The 20,102-nt window shown below is 34.5% G+C and overlaps 2 protein-coding genes across 9 annotated transcripts; one reads left to right on the forward strand and one right to left on the reverse strand.

The window, feature by feature from the left end:
* Positions 1-209: 209 nt before the first annotated feature.
* On the forward strand, positions 210-14,838 carry LOC107791513 (cytochrome P450 716A75-like). Of its 7 annotated transcripts, XR_012705908.1 has the most exons (6): positions 210-855; positions 943-1,089; positions 1,210-1,285; positions 2,804-2,868; positions 4,186-4,269; positions 4,999-6,555. XR_012705908.1 is itself a non-coding variant. In XM_075246257.1 (5 exons), exons 2-5 carry the CDS (start codon positions 5,016-5,018, stop codon positions 14,659-14,661), a joined length of 816 nt encoding a protein of 271 aa, XP_075102358.1. In that variant the 5' UTR covers positions 4,212-4,269; positions 4,999-5,015; the 3' UTR covers positions 14,662-14,838. The 7 variants fall into 7 exon arrangements, 2 of the variants coding, with proteins under 2 accessions (XP_075102358.1, XP_075102359.1); XR_012705907.1 differs by having other exon boundaries at positions 210-1,089; XM_075246257.1 differs by lacking the exons at positions 210-855; positions 943-1,089; positions 1,210-1,285; positions 2,804-2,868 and adding exons at positions 11,346-11,619; positions 12,834-13,021; positions 14,359-14,838 and having other exon boundaries at positions 4,212-4,269; positions 4,999-5,066.
* A 141-nt stretch (positions 14,839-14,979) lies between these two features.
* LOC107791511 (equilibrative nucleotide transporter 3-like) lies at positions 14,980-19,395 on the reverse strand. Of its 2 annotated transcripts, XM_075246256.1 has the most exons (9): positions 18,894-19,392; positions 18,681-18,785; positions 17,357-17,512; positions 17,126-17,269; positions 16,921-17,026; positions 16,637-16,812; positions 16,352-16,555; positions 15,410-15,668; positions 14,980-15,298 (listed from the first exon to the last, which is right to left on the reverse strand). In XM_075246256.1, the coding sequence occupies exons 1-8, from the start codon at positions 18,939-18,941 to the stop codon at positions 15,513-15,515; spliced, it is 1,095 nt and encodes a 364-aa protein (XP_075102357.1). In that variant the 5' UTR covers positions 18,942-19,392; the 3' UTR covers positions 14,980-15,298; positions 15,410-15,512. The 2 variants fall into 2 exon arrangements, with proteins under 2 accessions (XP_075102357.1, XP_075102356.1); XM_075246255.1 differs by having other exon boundaries at positions 17,126-17,512; positions 18,894-19,395.
* Between the last annotated feature and the right edge of the window lie 707 nt (positions 19,396-20,102).

Below are 20,102 nucleotides of genomic sequence, written 5' to 3' on the forward strand. Positions count from 1 at the left end.
CCTATTTTTACTCTATATAGGAATATAGAATAAACAACTTATGTCGGTTTATGAAACTTGCCTTGTATTATTACCATTTTACTACCATATTAACTATATAATAAGTGATCTTTTTGGTACGACGAAGGGTAGTTTCGTAATAACATTATTTCTTATAGGTATTTTGGTACTTGTGTTTCAACCCTTTTATTTCCCATTGGTGGACTCATTCGATTTGGGCATATCTTCTTCTTCGTCATTCTTTACTCTTTTTCATTCTCAGTTCCTTCCTGGTCTCTTCACTCATCTCATCGCCTGCTTCTATTGTTGTCTTTGGGTTCTGTAATTTTTAGGTGCAAATAAACGGCCATCTGTAACTCTAGAAGTTTCTTCACTTTCTTTTATCTTCATTTTCCTCCTACCTATCTCTTTTTCTCTTCAAATTTTAGTGTCCTCTCACTTTATATCCCTTTTTGTATTTTCCATTGAGTTTTATAGTATTCTGGTGAGTATTTTGTGTTTTGTATTTTCCTTTGTCCTTTTTCATTTTAAACGTGTCCATTAATAAACAACACCCAACTTGCTCTTCTTCTCCCTTGTAATCTGAAAGCATTTTTCTTCTCTTTCTTTCTCTTGTGGTGGGTGGTTGTCCGTTTGATTCTTAGCTTTGTGTTATTTTGTAAAGTTAGCAGCGTCTTTTCGGATTTTTTTTGATTTACAGAAGCATAACTTATAAACTCAAATATTACAGTCAAGAAAAGGGAGGGGAAGTCCTTTTCTTTGTGGGGGAAATGCATCAATCGACGAGATATATTTTCCTAAAACTTCTCCTGGCTTAAACATAACATGCATGTGGCTATTTTTTTGTGAATTTAGGTTTGTCGATGTAGCGATTTCTGTATTTATCTTTTTCGATTCTATTTAATGTGATACTGACTACCTTTTCGTTTCCTCTTATTTGAGTTATGCTTTACTCTGCACCGCCGCATCTTATGGGGTAGGCGTCTAGAAAAGATTGGAGTAAAGGGTGCTTTCCCCTACAAATTGGCTGAAAGTGATGTCGGACTGGTGGAGGATTTTGTTGAAATCTACCACAACGGCATACGATATGTAAAAATTGTTCTTTTGCAATTCTAATTTGTGATAAGTTATGGTTGCAATGCGTTCATTGATTCCATCCATGACTAACAAAGATTAATTGCATTTGCTTATTTCTAATCTCTATTGCAGGCAGTGGCTTGCCTTCAGGAAAAATTAAAAAGCTTTTAGGAATATAAGTTCCTCCATTGCATAATTTGGAACACAGGTACTCTGGAATTATGCTCTGCCCTTGTTCAATTATGCAGCAATTTTTTTGTAACGACCCGACATGTCGTTTTGAGTATCACAACTTCGTTCCCCCATTTACTGCTCAATTTATGCCTCTCAGTTGATTTATGACTTATCGGGTTAGTTGGTTCGGGTCCGGAAGGATTTCGGAGTGAAATGAGATACTTAGTCTCATAATTGAAAACTTAAGTTGGAAAAGTTGACAGGATATTCACTTATGTGTAAACGACCTCGGAATTTAATTCTGATGATTCCAATAGCTCCGTATGGTGATTTTGGACTTAGGAGCGTGTCCGAAAAATTATTTGGAGGTCTGTAGTGGAATTAGGCTTGAAATGCCGAAAGTTGAATTTTTGGGAAGTTTGACCGGGGGTTGACTTTTTGATATCGAGGTCGGAATCCGATTATGAAAATTGGAATAGCTTCATTATGTCATTTATGACTTGTGTGCAAAATTTGAGGTCAATCGGACTTGATTCGATAGGTTTCGGCATCGAATGTAGAAGTTGGAAATTTTATAAGACTAAAGTTTCAAGTGAGTTCGCACAAGACCTAACTTAAAATGAGTACAACTCTCACAATACAAAGTGTTATATGGTGTATTACCTATCAAATAAAAGATCTTTGAGTCTAGTTTCTAACGCTTCAAGCCGTTCGTCATTTGGACATTCCTACAAAAAGTTATGACCAAATTACCAAAGGCTGGAAAAATGCAATTCTGCGACCAATTATGCGATCGCAAAACAGTTATGCAATCGCAAAACTGCTTCTGCGACCGCAAAACTGGTCGCAGAATGGACCAGAAGAGCCCAGTTTTGGGCGCCGATTTTGCGATCAATTTTGCGGCCCGCATACCCATTCTGCGGTCCATTATGCGACCGCAGACCTGCTTTCGGAGGGTTAATTTTTCTATTTTCATAACCCGACCCCATTTTGATAAATAGGCTTTGGGGCTTATTTTGGGCAATTATCTGATGATTTTAGAGAGAAGTGAGAGTGTTCTAGAGAGAGGAAGTAGATGAAGTGTCTTGTTCATCAAATTCTTGTCCAAGCCTTGAAATCCAACAAGAAATCCCTCAAGTTCTTCATCAAAGAGGTAAGGTTCTAACCTCTAATCTTCAATTTCGAGTTTGGGTAATGATGGTGATTAAGAGTATGATTCTTGGGTGTAATAGTATTATTTATACGTATCAATAAGGTTTATGGAAAGAGTATTGAGTTCAAATGGGTAAAGATTGGGTTGAAAATGGTAGAAATCTTCAAAGACTTCAATTGAAGATTTGAGGGTCGAGTTGATGTCGGAATTTGGTGAAATTTGTATGGTTGGACTCATGGTTGGATGAGCGTTAATATTTTATAACTTTTGTCGGGTTCCAAGACGTGGGCCCCACGGACATTTTTGAGTGTAATTTCGGATTCTTGGAAAATATTAGTATTTTGATATGGAATTAATTTCTATAATTTTTGTGGGCTGAATCAAATTAATTGTGACTAGATTCAAGCCGTTTGGAAGTTGATACGCGCAGAATGGAATTTCTGGAGCATTTTGGCTTGTTCGAGGTAAGTAACTCTTCTAATCTTGGAGTTGAGGGTATGAACCCTGAATATATGTATTTCGTGAATTGTTGGGAGGTGACACACATGCTAGGTGACGGGCGTGTGGGCGTGCACTATAGAAATTGTGACATAATTGTTTCTGTAGAATTTTGTAGTTAAATGATCTTGGCATTTTTCATGCGGTTTTATGAGTTAAAGAAATTGAGCTGAAAAGCATATTAAAAATCATGTTGAGGCTATGTGCTAGTATTATTGGGACCCACAGAGGTCATATTATTGTGAATTATTTATTTTAAATTGAAAATTTATACTCAGTCATATTCATGTCATTACATATCATATCTCAGTCTCTGTTATTATTTATTGATACATCATATCATCATTTTGGGCTGTTCTCATGACATTGTGAGCCCATGAGAAAGAGACTAGAGAGATTGATGACTGAGGGAGGCCGAAGGCCTGATTGTGAGGATATTTTTGGGATCGTGCTGCACGCCGCAGCAGGCCATGTTGGCTTTATATATATTATACTATTGCACGTGAGTTGGCCGTGCGGATCCAGACATTTATATTATGGCACGTGAGTTGTCCGTGCAGCACGTGAGTTGTCCGTGCAGCACGTGAGTTGTCCGTGCTTATAGCGCTTGGGCTGTAGGAGCTCCTCATGAGTCTGACACACCCCCAGTGAGCGCAGTCGACTATAAACAGGAATCGGGCTGCACGCCGCAGCAGGTATTGTATAGCGCTGAGTGATTGAGTGTGCTGAGCACAGTGAGAGAGAATGCGAGACAGTGAGATTGAGTACTCTGAGAGTGTGAGTACAATCTCTGAGATACATTGCATTGACATACACACATGACATATATGCATAGAGATGTGTTTTGCTCATGCTGTACGGTATCACATTATTCATGATTTCTCACACATGTTGACAGATGGGTATAGTGATGCATTTGTTTTACAATGGTTATCTGAAAAGAAAATGAGATAATTTATTTATTATTGAAAGGATTTTGGAAAAATTTCTGTTTTCAAACTTATTCATATTTTTGGTAACTTTGGCGAAAGATTTGGGTTTTCACTGATGTACTTGGAAGGAAGAACTATTATTGCTGAAATCATGATGTGACTGGGCATTTTATCTCTGAGTTACTTATGGTATTATTTGCTTTATGTCGTTATTAACTGTTGTGGATTAGTGGATTTGGACCCGACCTTGGTAGAAGCTCGTCACTACTTTCAACCTAAGGCTAGGTTTGTTACTTACTCAGTACATGGAGTCGATTGTACTGATACTACACTTCTGCACATTGCGTGCAGATGTTGACTGCTGATGTTGCTATGCTATGGTTGCGAGATTTGAAGATGTACCTGCGTTCCTGTTGTAGCTGCCTCTTGTTCATGGTAGCCTTAAATTTATAAAAGCTCTGTTTATGTACTATTCAAACAGACTATGTATTTATTTCATTTCCGCTTTGTATACTCTATTCTTAGAAGCTCATGATTTGTACTACCAGTTCTTGGGGAATGTATAAGGTTAAGATAATTATTTACTTAAATTTCTTTAATAATTGTTATTGGAATTGGATAGTTGAAAGTTGGCTTACCTAGCGGGTTGGGATAGGTGCCATCACAACTAGTTGGATTTTGGGTCGTGACATTTTTCTTCTTTCACACTAGGAGCAAATCGTTTTTCAACAGAAGTGTACTTTAACATTTAATAAATGAGTGTAAAATTCAAGTGGTAAACACTAACAAGCACTTGGTAATTCTGATGTGTGGCATTTGAACCTTATTAATAGTCCAAAAGTTTTCACTTCTTATTGCATTTCTTTCTATAATCTTACACCTTTGTACTATAATTATAATTGCACTTTGAACTCTATAGTTGTCATTGGGTATTCATAATTTCTCATTCTTAATTGAAGCATAATGTCTACAAATACTCATTGGATGTCTAAACATATACTAAATTACAAATTGATATTGATCTTAAGTAATCAATAGCAGTTTGTTATTTCAAATTGCTATATCTTAGTATGATACTTTAGTTCCATTTCAAAAAATAGTGTAATAGTTCTGTTTATCAGATCTCATGAATTTTTTTCTTCCTTTTTTACCTTTTGCTAACAGTGGCACCCAAAATATTGATGAAGCTTTATCTCTTCAGTTTTCTCAAGGAGGTATATTACAGTGTTCAGGTACCATTTCTAGCTCCAACTTGCTACCTAAAGTAAAATTCGAAAATTTTCAATTATGTTGTGTGCATACTTTACGACAGATTAATCTTGGGAGTTAAAAGAAAAAATAAGTTATGCTTTAGTAATCCAAATGGAAGAGTAATGATGCATTAGCAAAATATCTGTGGATTATTGCTTGTTCTTCTCTTAAATTCTCTATTTGATGTCTGGTATTAGGATATGTTCAAGATCCTTAGTGATAAATAGAAAGATAATTGACGATCAAATCACTTAGGTAAGTGAGGAATTCTACCTTTTGGACTTCCAAGGTATTGGATCCCCGTATGTAAAATCTAGATTGTTTATTTCGTTACTCATATGTTCTTTCGTTATCTTTTGATACGTAAATCTACAGATGCTGGAGTTAAGCAAGTCAATCCGGCAATTAGATTCTATTCCTAGGGTATGACGAATTTGAATCCGTCTTTAAGGCTTGTGCTGAGTTTAGTCAAGAATTATTCAGAGAAGATACGTGAACCTCTTTTTTGAGTGCAAAAAGTTACTTACTGTCGTATTTTCTCACTCCTGAAAAGGTAAGACTAAAAATCTTGGTATTCAGTTATTAATGATGCATAAGCTTTTCAGTTTTCGATCTTCTTTTACGGTAAATAGAGTCAATTACTGGTTGTGGTTGTTTTTTTCCATAAAACTTTTCAGAGTGAAGCTTTTCATATAAAATATGTGTCGTTACACAAGTAATTAGGTTTATGATAAATGGTTGGTTAAAAAATGTTTGCATTTGTTCCCTTTATCTCCCGTGGATGGATCTTGTGGCTTATGATGAATGGTTGTTTTGGATTGGTTGTTCATGTTTGAAGAAAAGTTTGACCTATTGAAAAGTATTAACAAAAGTTTAACTAGAAAGAGTTATTTTTATAGTGTTAAATTTAAGGATGATTCTTACCTTTTCCATGTTAACATCTTTACATGTACCAACAATCTTTTGAAGCGTTACACTGCCTCAAACCTCATGTTTGAATATTACTTTGCATCAATAAAGTGGTAACTTATATGGGAGAAACAAAAGCATAGTTTAATTTGAAGAAAAACACATAATTACAATCATACAGATTCATATTTTCTTTCCTTAAATGCACAGATTTAGAGTGATTGGATATGTGCAGTATCTTGACTTCGAAAAATTGAAAGTTATGCTTGATGAAATACTTGGTTAAATTGAGATATGTACCTTTTATGTGTTAGCTATACAGTAAGCGTTCAACTAACACCATCAATTATTTTTGTATGACTCGATACTCTGCGTAATAACATAATTATGTTTTTTACCTTCAGATGTTGTAATTGGTTGCAAGTTGTGCGTCTAGACTACCTCTTTTGTGTCTAAACTTTTTGCTTCTTTTTCTGCGAGGAGTATACATTTCTTATCCGAATTTTGAAGGTAAAACATTCTCCATCATTCTTCAATAAATTTCTCAGAAATTGACTGATCTTTTGAGATTTGTTCATTTTTCACATATACCATGCGTTCAGGAAATAGTTTGAGAAGTACCTATATCTCAAAGAATGCGACCGTCTTTGCCGTCTCAGTTATTATGTTGAAACACCTTTTAAAAGGTCTAATTGACACAACAAGTCGGGCATATATGTGCACGGGCGCCACCTATCTAGTCATATTATAAGTTAATACAGAGTAAAAGAACAAAGCTGTTGGAAATCGAAGAAGAGAACTAACAACTTCAAGAATTTGGTACTAATTAGTATTTTAATGAGGTTCTTATATTAATTAGTTGGTTCTATTAAGTCAGGTAAATGTTTGAATCACCTACGCACGGTAAGGGCATATATGAGATGACCTATTAACGATAGCCATATCTGCCCAATTTCGCAAAGTTGAAGGGACTATCTGCCCCCTTTTCTGTTTAATTTATAAGATAGGATCTAAGCCAAACTCCCTGTTATCTTAAGGTGGCTTTTTGTTAAAAAATATAAGTAAAAAGTCATTTTTGCTCCATTGTGGGTGTAATTTCTCTCAACTATAATATTTATTCCATCTCCCTATTTCCTAATAGTTAAGTTTACTGGTGAAGTAAGATGAGAACTGAGTGTTTATTCAATACTGGAGATTTATTTTTATCTCAATGATGCATCTCTTTTTGGTAAAAATTTATCTGACATTCGATATTTACACCAAATCATACTACTTTCATTAGTTCATATAATTAAGTGATAAATTAAGGGTAATATATATGATTTGATTGATGTAAATAAATTTTTACCCTCTTTCTTTTTCTTCTTCATCGTTGCCCGTCCGCGATTCCTCTCTCTCCTTCCTCCCCTCAGAAATATAAGGGGGGAAAAAAGGGATTCCGAGGAATTGAAGATGTTAACTTGTACTATGTTCCTTTTTCATGTACTTGCCTTTCTTTTCATCAACAGCTATAACTATACCAAACCCCTCAGGTTTGAAGCTGGATTCTTCTAAAAAGGTTAAACTAGAGGGGGGAAAAAAAGGGGGGGAGGGGGGGTGAGAATATTACTACAACAACAACAACCCAGTATAGTCTCACTAGTGGGGTCTGGAGAGGGTAGTGTGTACGCAGACCTTACCCCTACCATGAGGTAGAGAGGCTGTTTCCAATAGACCCTTGGCATCCTTCCCTCCAAGAATTCTCCACCTTGCTCTCGGGGATTAGTAAATTTCAAATGAAACGGATAAAATGTCCAAATATACTTTTGTACTATCTGATATTGCTTAATATTTTTGTCCTTCGTTACACTTTGGGTTCATTTATATCTCACAGTTACAAATTACTGGATATTTTTCTTTATTATTAACAGAGTTCCCGCGTGAACTGTAAACGTGTGAACGTACATAAGCAAATTTGACCATTTTGATTAAAAATATACTTCCGTATCATCTAGGCTTGTGGAAAGATACATGTAAACGTGTGAAGTACTTAAATGCAAAGCTTACCACCAAAGTATATGGTGCGGATGGGGCTGCTCCTCCCATAATTAGATATTTCGATTTCGAGCTTTGAGTATAAAAAAATCCTTGCTAGGGAATCAGAGGCGGATCCAGAATTTGAAGGTTGCGGGTGCCACTATACATACATAATATACCTACCACTAGCCACAAAGACCGAATAGGAAGGATAGATCGATTCAGTTAGTTTTTGGTTAATTCAATTAGGTCTTTTATTCACAAATAGGCAAATAAGTTTGATTTTAGTTCAATTTTTTAATGCTTGATTTAATTATATTTAGAATAAAATTAATATATATATATATATATATATATATATATATATATATATATATATATATATATATGAAAGCATGCCTCCAAATATAAAAATTTCTTAATTACTATATATTCTTTGTTTGATTTGATTAATTGGTCATCGTTCTTGGGTTAGTTTTCTCAATTTAATTGTCGAGTTATATGAAAAATATTTTCAAAGCAAAAGTTTCAATTTTCATTCTATGAGTTTGTTTTTTTCAAAAGTCATTAAATGATACTGCTCAAATTATACTCCAATATATAAATTAATGTTGTATCATTAAGATGAGAAAAATTACATATTACCTAGAATCATTAAAAATTATGCATCAAAAAAAATTGTTCGTGAAATAAGTTGTAATTATACAAAGCAAAATGAAGGCTAATATAAAGAAAAATTTAAAAAGAAAGAAGATAAAGAGATTTAGCAACAAATAACAGGAAGAAAAAAGAGGGGAAAAAGAAAAGAAAAGGAAGAAGAGGTGAGGCCCAAGGCCCAATGAAATAGGGATTAAAAGTAGGAAAAAGATAAAAGGAAGGGAAAGATGGCGCTGTCGGAAATCGAACTCGAGTTGCAGAGGCAAATGAGAAACCTCAGTGGCAATGCTGAACTATGCCACCCACACAATGTTTGTGTAATCCGAGTGCGACTTTATCAATATAACCGCTTTTGCACAGATATCAACATGCTTGCTAAGAATTTTTGCCGAACTATATATGCGAGTGACGTACCACCCCTACGCTATAAGGTAGATCCGCCCCTGTACGGAACACTTTTCCCCGAATGGGGCGCTACCCGGCGCGAATTCTGATATAATCGGGCTTCAATACATGTAAACGTGTGAAGTACTTAAATGTAAAGCTTACCACCAAAGGATGTGGTGCAGCGGATGTGGCTGCTCCTTCCTTAACCAGAGGTCTCAGGTTCAAACCCTGGGTATGGAAAAATCTTTGGTAGGAAGCGCCTCCCCCCCGAATGGGATCCTACCCGGCGTGAATCCAGATATAGTTGGACTCCAATGTTGGTATCGAATACCGGGTGGGGAACTAAAAAAAATAAAAAGCTGAAGGACAATTTGTATGATTTTATTCTTTTAATAAAAGCAAGAGATAATTAATATAGCACGTAGGACAAAGATTAATTAAAGAGGTGTTCAACTCTCAACTCTACGACTTGACGTACGTATCACAACAAATCGACGTACATTTAATTTTTGTGCTCATCAACACGATATTTAAGACCAATATATGAATTCCAACAAAAACTAGCTAGGCTATATATTTTTATTTTTATTTTACTTTTTCTGGGATGAGATGAGAATTGCTTTATACTCGAGTGTTTGAGAAAATCGATATTTGATCCAAATTTAAAGGGGATAAATAATCTTATTAGCTGGACAGCTATATGTCTCAAGTTTTGGTTGAAATGGGTTGGAGATTAAAGAGTCGAAGTAACTTTTGGGAAATGTCACATGCTCTCTTGTTATTTAGACTTGTAACTCTACTTAATAGTGTTAGATTAATGACGGCAACAACTGCCCAGTGGTGTCCCACAAGTGGATTTGGGAAGGATAGTGTGTACGCATACTTTATCTCTACCTTGAGAGGGTAGATAGGTTGTTTCCGATAGACCATCAGCTAAGGAGGGAAGAAAGAAATAATAAAAACAGGTATTACCAACACCAAGTGCCAGAAAGATAATCACAACAAACTACGAGCCAAAAAATAGATGGAAGAGGGCAGTAGCATCGAGCATCAACCACATCGAGAAACTAACAAACCAACGCAGATGGTAATGGGAAAACATATAAAATTAGCAATCTAAGAGTAAGAAAACACTATCAAACTACCCGAATTCCCATGTATGGATCTAGAAGTTGCGTTCGACTACCTACTAACCTTCTTTCCTTATTATCGACCTTCACACCCTCCTGTCAAGTATCATGTCCTCGACAAGCTGAAACTGCGTCATGTCCTGCCTCACACCTCCCCCTAATATTTCATAGGCCTCCCTCTAGCTCTTCTCATATCCACCAAAGTCAACCGCTCACACCTGCGTACTGTAGCATCTGGACTTCTGCTCTTCACATGCTCGAACCATCAATAGTGCTGATTAATGGAAGAATTTATATATTCGGAAACATAGGTGAAAAAAGGTTGTATAATTTGTATTAAAGTAATATAAAAATAAGAGTTTAACTTATATATACTAACATATTAAAAAAATATTGTTAGGCCACCTAATTAAAATATAATTACATCCAATCGTCCATATATATAATAATATTTAATAAAATAAAAATAAACTAATAAGATAATTTATCTAATGCATGCAACATGTAAATATACACATGCATAGTTGATTGGAGACAAGAAGTTAGCTTCCACAAGATCATAGTCGAATTCCCATGTTATGTATCTAGAGCAAGAAAGAAACGGGATTGTTACGCAAATAATTGGTCACATTTAATATTTACTTTTTTTAATCCGTATATATATATAGATATAATATGTCGATGATTTTTAGTTTAAGATATGCATAGATTATATATTGATTACATATATTATATATCTGCAGGCTATTTTTAGTTTATGAGATTAGGTGGACGGCTATTTGGGTTAATTCTTAAAAAAAAAAAGAGCAACCAATATTACAATTTTACTATATATATGGCAGAAAGATTTTTCCTATTTATAATCTTGCAGGTTACTTGTATGGTATACTTGAACACCACACTTAGTCAAAAATGGACCTCTTCCTCCTCTCTATTGCAATCACACTTGCTATAATCATCAATTTTTTGTTCAAATATTCCCTTGCTAAGCCTAAAGAAAAACTCCCTTTAGCTCCAGGGACTTATGGTTGGCCAATTATTGGAGAAACGATAGAGTTCCTTGTATCACTTCGTTATGGTTTGGTCCATGAATTTGTTCAAAAAGAACCAAAAGATACAAATCCAATGTCTTCAAAACCTCATTACTTGGCCAAAATGTAGCTATATTTTCAGGTCAAGAAGCCAATAAATTCATATTCAACAATAGCAACAAGAAGAGTAGAGTTACAAGAAAATCCAGATCTTCCAAAGGTTGATGTGTTAACACAAGTGATCACTGAACAAGACGAAGATGGCAAGTACTTGACAGAAGTTGAAATGGCTGATAAATTATTTGGCTTTATAGTTGGTGGTTACGATACTACTGCTACAACTATAACTTTGGTCATGAAGTATCTTAAAGAGAAGCCTGAGTTCTTCAATGAAATAATGGAAGGTATTTCTTTCTCTTCAAATTAAATTGCACGATCTATATGTTACGGATTCGAGTCGTGGAATTAGCTATTAATGCTTGCATTATGATAGGATGTCTATATAACATTCCTTAGGGTGTGACCCTTCCCCAAACCCTGCGTGAATACGAGATACTTTGTGTATGAGGCTGCCATTTTTTAGTTAAGCAAAAATACAAGATTTTTGAGCTAAAACAAAAATACCGGGCCTATTACATGTCATTATTTTATTTTCAATCTATCATATAAAGTTTGTCATGAAAATTTATGTGTTGTTGTAAGTCAACTAACTAACCAAATGGTGTAAAGAATTTATGCATAGTAGTTTGTTATAGCATACAACCTGCCTTACTTTTAATATCACAATCTTACTTTTAGATGATTATTTTTAGTAGTTATTTTTTTTTATGAAACTGATAGTGTAAATTTTTTTATACGATTGTCCGTGTATATATACAAGTTAAGCTCTTCCACTTATGTATCTATAATTAATTACCTTCTAAATGACCTGATAAAATTAAAAACTCTACCCGATTAGCGTACATAAGTTAAACTCCATTCTAAATTCTGCCAAAACAAAATTCAATCCCTCACAAAAAATATTGAAGAATTAACCTAAATATACAATCTGTAACATCAAAGTACCTCCGGGGGCTGCTGAATGCATAATATATATATATATATATATATATATATATATATATATATATATATATATATATATAATTTATGTATAATTATTTATAATATATGTTTATCATTTAGGAAAAATAAACGGGGAAGCCAAACGGTTATTAGGGTAAAAATCCCAACAATGTAGCCAAAATAAAACATTGACCTTTTTTATCCAAACGTCTCTAAGTGTTTGTGTTCTAGAAATGAAGTTCTACAAAACATTATCTAAATTTTACCGAAACGATTGGTTCTCTTTATTAGAGGCAGAACTAGGATTTGAAGTTTATATGTTCATGTCACAATCTCAAATTAAAATACAATAATAACTGAGTTCACAATTAGATATTTATAGATATTTAGTAGATTTTTTTTAATAAAAATAAAGTTACTGGGTTTCCCGGGAACCCATATATTGTACTCTAGATCCGCCACTGCTCTTTATCACAGCATGAAATGGGGATTCTTTGCATGAATATTCTTAAAATTTTCTGACTTTTTTGCAAATTCGGATCTAAAATGACAGAGCAAAATGAGATTTCAAGGAATATGATGCCAAGGATAGTGCTATGTTGGGATGACATTCAGAAAATGAGGAAAACTTGGAGCTTTGTGAATGAAGTATTAAGAGACACACCAGTTGTTCAAGGCCTTTTCAGAGAAGCCATAGAGGACATCACTTATAATGACTTCCTCATACCAAAAGGATGGAAGGTACGTACTCCTCGACCTTTTAAGATGTCTGAAAGTAATTAAGTGGAAATTCTGAGGGCGTAGAAGCTGAGAATTAGGGTAGATGGTTAGTAGGTAGTCGAGTGTTTTTCTTTTTCCATACCATCAATATTAGTGTTAGTCTTGTATTCTATTATTTCCTTTTCGCTGTTACTTGAGCCGAGGGTCTATTGGAAACAGCCTCTCTAGCTTCACAACCCAGACCCCACTTGTGAGATTACATTAGGTTTGTTGTTGTTGTAGTTGTATTCTATTATTCTTAGATTTCTATTACTAAATGTTGTTTCTTTCGCTTCGTTTTCTTATTATTTTGTTGTTGTTACTGCTCTGCTTTCTTTTCATCTCTCCTTGAGCCGAAGGTATATCAGAAACAGTCTCTCTACCTTCTCAAGGTAGGGATAAAGTGTGTGCACTCACTAGCCTCCCCAAACCACGCTTGTGACATTATATTGGGCTTTTTGTTATTGTTGTTATTGTTTCGATTAAATTTTTGTTCTTTTTATATATTGCTCCATCGTCCCAAAATCTTAAGAATAATGGATATTGTATCTAATTTAACTTCAAAAATTAGCTTTACGGGGTGAAAATTATCCAAAATCAAATGAATAGACTACACTTCATTCCCTCAATCAATACAGAAACAATAAATTGTTAACCACTTGGAAAATAATTTCTGCATTAATAATTTAAAGAACTTAAACTCTACCATTAATCTTGTAGCCTTTAACTTGATTCCTAATTGACAAATTAGTCATTACACTCATTGTGATGAGTATAATATACTACTAGGATTTTAATTCTATGTACTAACAAGGTCATTTAATATATAAGTAATACATAAAATAGGCATTGTTTAATAACCTAAATTAAATGGTAAGTAACCTGCAGGTTAAATCATGGTATTCTTTACACTTTCAGTGTATATAACTAAGGGGTCATTTGGTTTGAAGAAAAGTTATGCTGAGATTAATTATACTTGAATTAGTTATATTGGTATTATTTCTTATTAACTGTTTGGTATGTCGTATTGATCATTAGATTGTCAATTTTACTGTTATATCTTGGGATAACTTATCCTGGATTATTATTCCACCCTCTGACATGTATAAGTTATCCCGGTACTATTATTACTTATTCCAAGATTAGTAACCAAACAAGGGATAAGGCGGTACTAACTTTTTATCCCATGATTATTTTTGCTTATCATCGTAACAAACAACCCCTTAAAGTTTTAATAATCCCATTTCAGTAACTCTTCTTTTTTTGCTATTGACTTTCTTAGCATTCTTTGCTTCTAAGTATGCTATCAAAATTTGCAGATATATTTGAGTTTTGGAGCTACACAGAAAAATGGTGAATATTTTCCAAACCCTACAAAGTTTGATCCTTGTAGATTTGAAGGAAATGGACAGTTAGTTCCTTATACATCAGCTCCATTTGGTGGAGGACACAAAATATGTCCAGGAAGAGAATTTGCAAGAATATTAATTCTTGTTTTCCTTCATAATGTACTGAAAAACTTTCAGTGGGAAGCTAAGGATCCTTCAGAAAAGATATTGTGGCCTTATTTCCTAGTACCCATCCCCACAGCTGGATATCCTGTAACCCTTTCTACTGTGTGAGTTTTTTTTTTAAATTATGCAAAAGGATGTATCCTAGTTAACGCTGACAACCAAACACTGAATAAAATTATGCATGAATTAGTTTTTCTTATACAGCCAACCAGTTGATTGTTAGGCTCAAGACTTCCAGTTTTGGTATTGCCTTCAGGATCGGGATTGTATGCAGTTTATTATGATGCTTCGCGTGTTGGTCTTGAGTGTGTTGTTGCAAGACGGTAGGGTGATTGTCTATGCGTGTCACGCCAGTTGAAACTTAGGCAGATATCATCAATCCTCAGCTCAAACACGTGTCGCACCCACAAGGACACTAACAACATGTGAGATAACGTTCACGATCCCTTGTGTGGTTTAACTTATCAGAGATGACCTCATATTCTTTTTTCTTGAAAATAAAATCTATTATATAGGGGATTAGGTAAGGGGACGCACATCTACTGTGTATGACGTTGTTATCAATATCTATATATATACATACCACTATGCAGCTTGCCATATGATTCTATCAAATTTTAAAAAAACTGGTCTTTTAAAATGTCCCATTACCAATAATCCATAACTAATCCAGTGCAACACCACACAATATTCCAGCCAGTAGGCATAACACCAGCAAGTTGCCCAATGCATTTTGCTCAGGCCCCTGTTGAAACAGAATCCAGTAAGTTCAAAACTTTAAGCAAAGACTAACTAATGAAGAAATTAATGTTTTTGTTTGTGTTTTGTATAGACTTTCGAAGTAAATTTTACCAACCTTGTATCCCTGAGGAGCAACTGTGAGGACACAAACAGTGAGATAACCGTTGGTCAATCCTAGGACGGATACGAGAATTATCATCCATCCCTGATCACCATACTTAGCAGTGAAGTAAAAACAAGGAATGAACAAGAAACGAGATAGTGTTGCGATCATTAGGCCCTTTCGTGATTTTAGCTTGATTTTCTCGATCAGTGGAATGTATCTTGCTATCAGATCTAACATGTTGTAAACTGCTATTAGGACTAAAGCATACCTGAAACAAAAAAACCTTTCCTTTTACTAACATTATTCATTTAGCAGATCAACCCGTTCATATACTCTATGTAATTGAATGTTTCTTGCATGCATGAGTTCTATACAAAGTAATAGTAGTTTCCTTAAAGCGTCGTCTTCTAGTACTCCTTTTGTTACTCAAGTTGTAGTTAAACCAACTTAAGTTTAACTCGAACACCGGTATTTTCTATTTTTGGTGAGACTCCAAGGAACCTAGTTGACTCTGCACGTGCTCAAAATTTATGGATTCTGAATTTACAGCCGAACACAAAGCTCTTCTTAGTTAATGGGTTCGCAATTAAATATTTTTACATATTTAATGGATTTTCTAATACAAATAGAGGGTCTAAACAAAAGCTATAGGGTTCTTCTGAACCCGTACGTCAAACTTTGGCTCCGCCCCTGCATGAAATGGTGTGCTATATAAGATTTCAAGTTTAAAGCATGTTATTCCAATGTACTTACACAAGAATACTACTTCAGATCGAAATAGTTGTGTGTATGTGTTTTTTGTACTCTCTCTGTACATTAGCTTAAAAAGCCTACTCTTTTATGAAAGGAAACAGTTCGAGCGAGAAACTGAAAGGTGTAGCAAAAAATTTAGCAAGAACTGAATGCAGGACATAGCAAACTCGCCAGCTGAGAAGAGACAAGCAAACTTACCATGAGCCTAATTTGTGGGTACCAGTATTCTCGTACAAGAATCCAGGGAAGATTGACAAAGTCAGGACATAAATCAAGAACAAATCCAGGGAAGATTGACAAAGTCAGGACATAAATCAAGAACAAATCCAATAAGTAATCAATGTTCTGAAAGAACAATTGTTTGTTGCTCAGGCGCTCCAATTGTATAGCACTATTAACAGCCTGTTCAGTTGACAAGAGCATATCGAACATTAAGGTCAAGAAATCAGTAACAAAGTTTTTAGTTAAGGATAAGTTATGTACTCTTTTGGTTGCTTCAGTCTGGATGCCTGCTGCAGCTAGGTCCGCTGCAACCGTTTTTGATCCCTCTGCTGCTGCCTTTGTGCGGTAGTACTTAACGATTGGTAGCTTAGGAAAGATGAATGCATACAGAAGAATGCATAGAAATTCAAAGAATGTGGAGATAGCCAGGAATAACACTGGAAAATCAACAACCACAAGATTCTGACTTAGAAAAAAAGATTATCAAATAGAAACTACATAGTGTTCTAACTTTTGATCTAACAACAGGATTTCAAATCACGTACTAACTCCTTTGTGAAGACCGTTACTAGACTTTTCAAAAGCTGCTTTAGTCACTAGCCTTAAAGCAGAGGTGAGAGCCCCAGAGGCAACCAAACCAGCTAAGTACGACTGCAAATTCATAACAATCGCAATACAACATTTCGCAAATGTGATTCAAGAAGTATAATAGTAACTTACTAGAAAAAAAAATAGAACTTTGAATCTTACTTGGATAAATTCAGGGCACATGAAGGATAAATCTCCTACCATCCCACCTTCAACAAAAGCATCTGCAACTCCAAAAGCAGCGATTATAGCACATATACCGATATAATTTCCAAGACCACCCTTTCCTGATGTGGCCAAATCCAACTTGCAAGATGTGAAAAGTAAAGTCAAGCCTGGATAAACAAAAATTAGAAAAGAAAAGAAGTGACTAGGAAAATCATTAGAACATACCACTAGGAGCGCGAATGTGGTTAAGAAGAAAAGAGTAAATCCGGCTAGGTTGCGCTTTCTTGTATCAATTCTTGCCTCATTATATGCAAGAATTGCCATTGTTGCCAGCGCAAACGGCTGATAAACGAGGGTAAGAACCCTTGAAGGATGGTATTTCTTCATTGTACATGACAAAATAAAACTAGTTAGCAGATAGCTGAAATTTGAGCCCGTTTTCTTTGAAGAACTAAGAAGCCATTTGGGATTGCATCATTTCAACTTTTCTATGATTATTATACTGTAAAGTAGATATTACTAACCCATCTAACTACAAAAATTTCACTCTTTGCAGGTCATAGGCTCGCAGAAACCCTGGTCTCAACTTTTATTCATACAAAAAGGGCCTAACTCTCCCAATGAAAGTCAATTAACAGAATCAATTCCAACAGCTTACAGTCAAGTGGTACCGGTGGGCAGTGGCAGAGCCAGGAGTTTATACAACGTAATTCAAAAATATACTAAAACATTTAGGATATGAACCCGCAACGCAAAAGTAACCCTTTTGCCACCCTATAGAATCTTCCCTTAATAGTGTATATATAACCAAAAAAAATTGTTTTTAGCCATATTATGCAGCATCATATTTCGCGAATAATCGAATCCCTTGTCCATAACCTAGCTCCACCTAAGATGGTGGTAGTCTCTCATACAATAGGTGTGTGTTCAATTCTCATTGTCCTTCTTCCCCCTTCCCTAAATATAATAAAACAATAACAACCAAGTGTAATCCCACTAGTGTAGTTTGGGGAAGATAGGATGTACGTAGACCTTACTCCTACCCGAAGAAGGTAGAGAGGTTGCTTTCGGAAGACCCTCTGCTCATAAAGGTAGAGAGGAAAGAGTAACACCAAGCAGCAACACCAACAAACCAAAAATAAAAACCGAAGCAAGGGAAACAGTAAGCAATAACAGAAATCTAAAAATAAGAAGATACAAAACTAACACTAAGGGATGCATTAAAACTACTGGAACAAGCAAAGAAACTGCTCAGTTACCTAGCCTACTACCTTAATTCTTGACCCTAAATGTAATAAAAGATTTTTAAAAAAAATGTATTGAAGGATTCAACGAAGATTTTTGCCCTTCTCTCTTCTTTGTACATATTCAAGTTACAAAAACAACAACAAACCCAATATAATTCCACAAGTGTGATATGGAAGGTTAATGTGTACGCAGACCTTACTCTTAAAGGTAGAGATATGTTTCTGATAGACCCAAATGTGTACAAATTAAAACTCTATTGGAGGAATAGATAAAAGGAAAAGATGATTAAAGGGACACTCACTGGAAACAGTGTATAATAGTAATCTCCAATTGTTAGCATACTATTCCAAGCAACAAGTGATCTAAGTCCAAGAATCCAACATACCACCATTCCACTATATTTCCCCTGAAAATTCAGATACATATCTCAGTCAATAACAGCAATTTAAATTGCAATTCCATTAATGGGATTAAAAGTAATAAGAGTAACAGAAATTGAGAGTCTGAAATAAACCTCTAGCCTTGTTGGGCTTGAAATTCTGCTTGAATCAGCAATAGTCATGGCTGAACAAAGTATTTTATAACAACAATTCCAACAAAGACAAAAAACCACTAATTTATTTCTTTCCGTCTAAGCTTTGGTGAGCAGAATTACTAGAACTGTTATACACAAAATATCAAGAAATCATCTACAGCTTAATGGGAATGAAACTAAAAAGATACTCTTGTTTATATCCAAAAGATATTTTCTCAATACAAATGGGAATGTAAAAGGCATTAAACTGAAATTCAGAAGAATAAGGAGGAAGAGGAGGAGGAGGTTGGAGTTGTAAAATATGTGAATATACAATAAAGAATCTAATGTGAAAAACTATGAGATTGCATTATTATTGTACAGTGGACTTATCAACTGCCAGGATTTAAGAAAGATTAGGAGAGTGTGAACACTGGTGTTGACAGCTAAGTATTAAAAGAATGCGAAGTGCAGTTTAGTTAGTAATCTTTTGTGAATTTTCTTAATGTTTTTTTTGGGTCAATCATTAATGATTATAGCGGAGATATCAAAACCTTATAAAACGGCAAAAGTGGTTGGTCCCAGACACTTTTTATTTTTCTAATCTATTAAAAAATCATTTTTTTTATATATTTGGCCATTTCCCGATTAAAAAATCATGTTTTTATATTTAAAATAAATTTTAGATTTTTTATTTTACCCCTAATATCATATGCTTTATAGCCATAATTTGTGTAAATGCACAAGTTTTAATGGAGTGTCTTTTTTTTTTTAAAAAAAAAAACTTTATGTAATAAAAAGTAAAAAGTCAAACAATCAAAAGGACAGAGTATGCATAATGTGTGGCATTATTTTGAAAATGTCAGTATAATAGATTTAATATAATATATGAAGATAGTTGAGGCTAACATGTATATAATTTCTTTTTTTTAAATCACATTGCATATTGATTATTAAAATTTTTCTACACAATTAGAAGCTCATCTCTCTTAATTCATGGTGTTATGTTCAGATTACTGAGTGTACTTCTTTTTTTAAAAAAACAAAAACTCCTTTCGTCGAGTCAAATTGTCAAATTACTTAAAAGTGTTAATAGTTAAATGGCTATCAGTTGACAGTTAGGACTTCCTCTTAATCTGGACAAAAATATTAAAGGGTTATTTTAACATTTTAGATTAGTACTTTAGAAGTACTAATTTTAGAATATGA

The sequence above is a fragment of the Nicotiana tabacum genome, chromosome 23, assembly GCF_000715075.1.
Source record: "Nicotiana tabacum cultivar K326 chromosome 23, ASM71507v2, whole genome shotgun sequence".
Classification (NCBI taxonomy): domain Eukaryota; kingdom Viridiplantae; phylum Streptophyta; class Magnoliopsida; order Solanales; family Solanaceae; genus Nicotiana; species Nicotiana tabacum.

Coding starts and splice junctions, on each gene's coding strand:
- LOC107791513 (XM_075246257.1), top strand. CDS start 5,016: ATGAAGCTTTATCTCTTCAGTTTTCTCAAGGAGGTATATTACAGTGTT. Junction 5,067..11,345: donor AGGTATATTACAGTGTTCAG/GTACCATTTCTA, acceptor GCCAAAATGTAG/CTATATTTTCAGGTCAAGAA. Junction 11,620..12,833: donor CTTCAATGAAATAATGGAAG/GTATTTCTTTCT, acceptor CTAAAATGACAG/AGCAAAATGAGATTTCAAGG.
- LOC107791511 (XM_075246255.1), bottom strand. CDS start 18,941: ATGACTATTGCTGATTCAAGCAGAATTTCAAGCCCAACAAGGCTAGAG. Junction 18,786..18,893: donor CAAGCCCAACAAGGCTAGAG/GTTTATTTCAGA, acceptor CTGAATTTTCAG/GGGAAATATAGTGGAATGGT. Junction 16,813..16,920: donor CGGTCTTCACAAAGGAGTTA/GTACGTGATTTG, acceptor TTGATTTTCCAG/TGTTATTCCTGGCTATCTCC.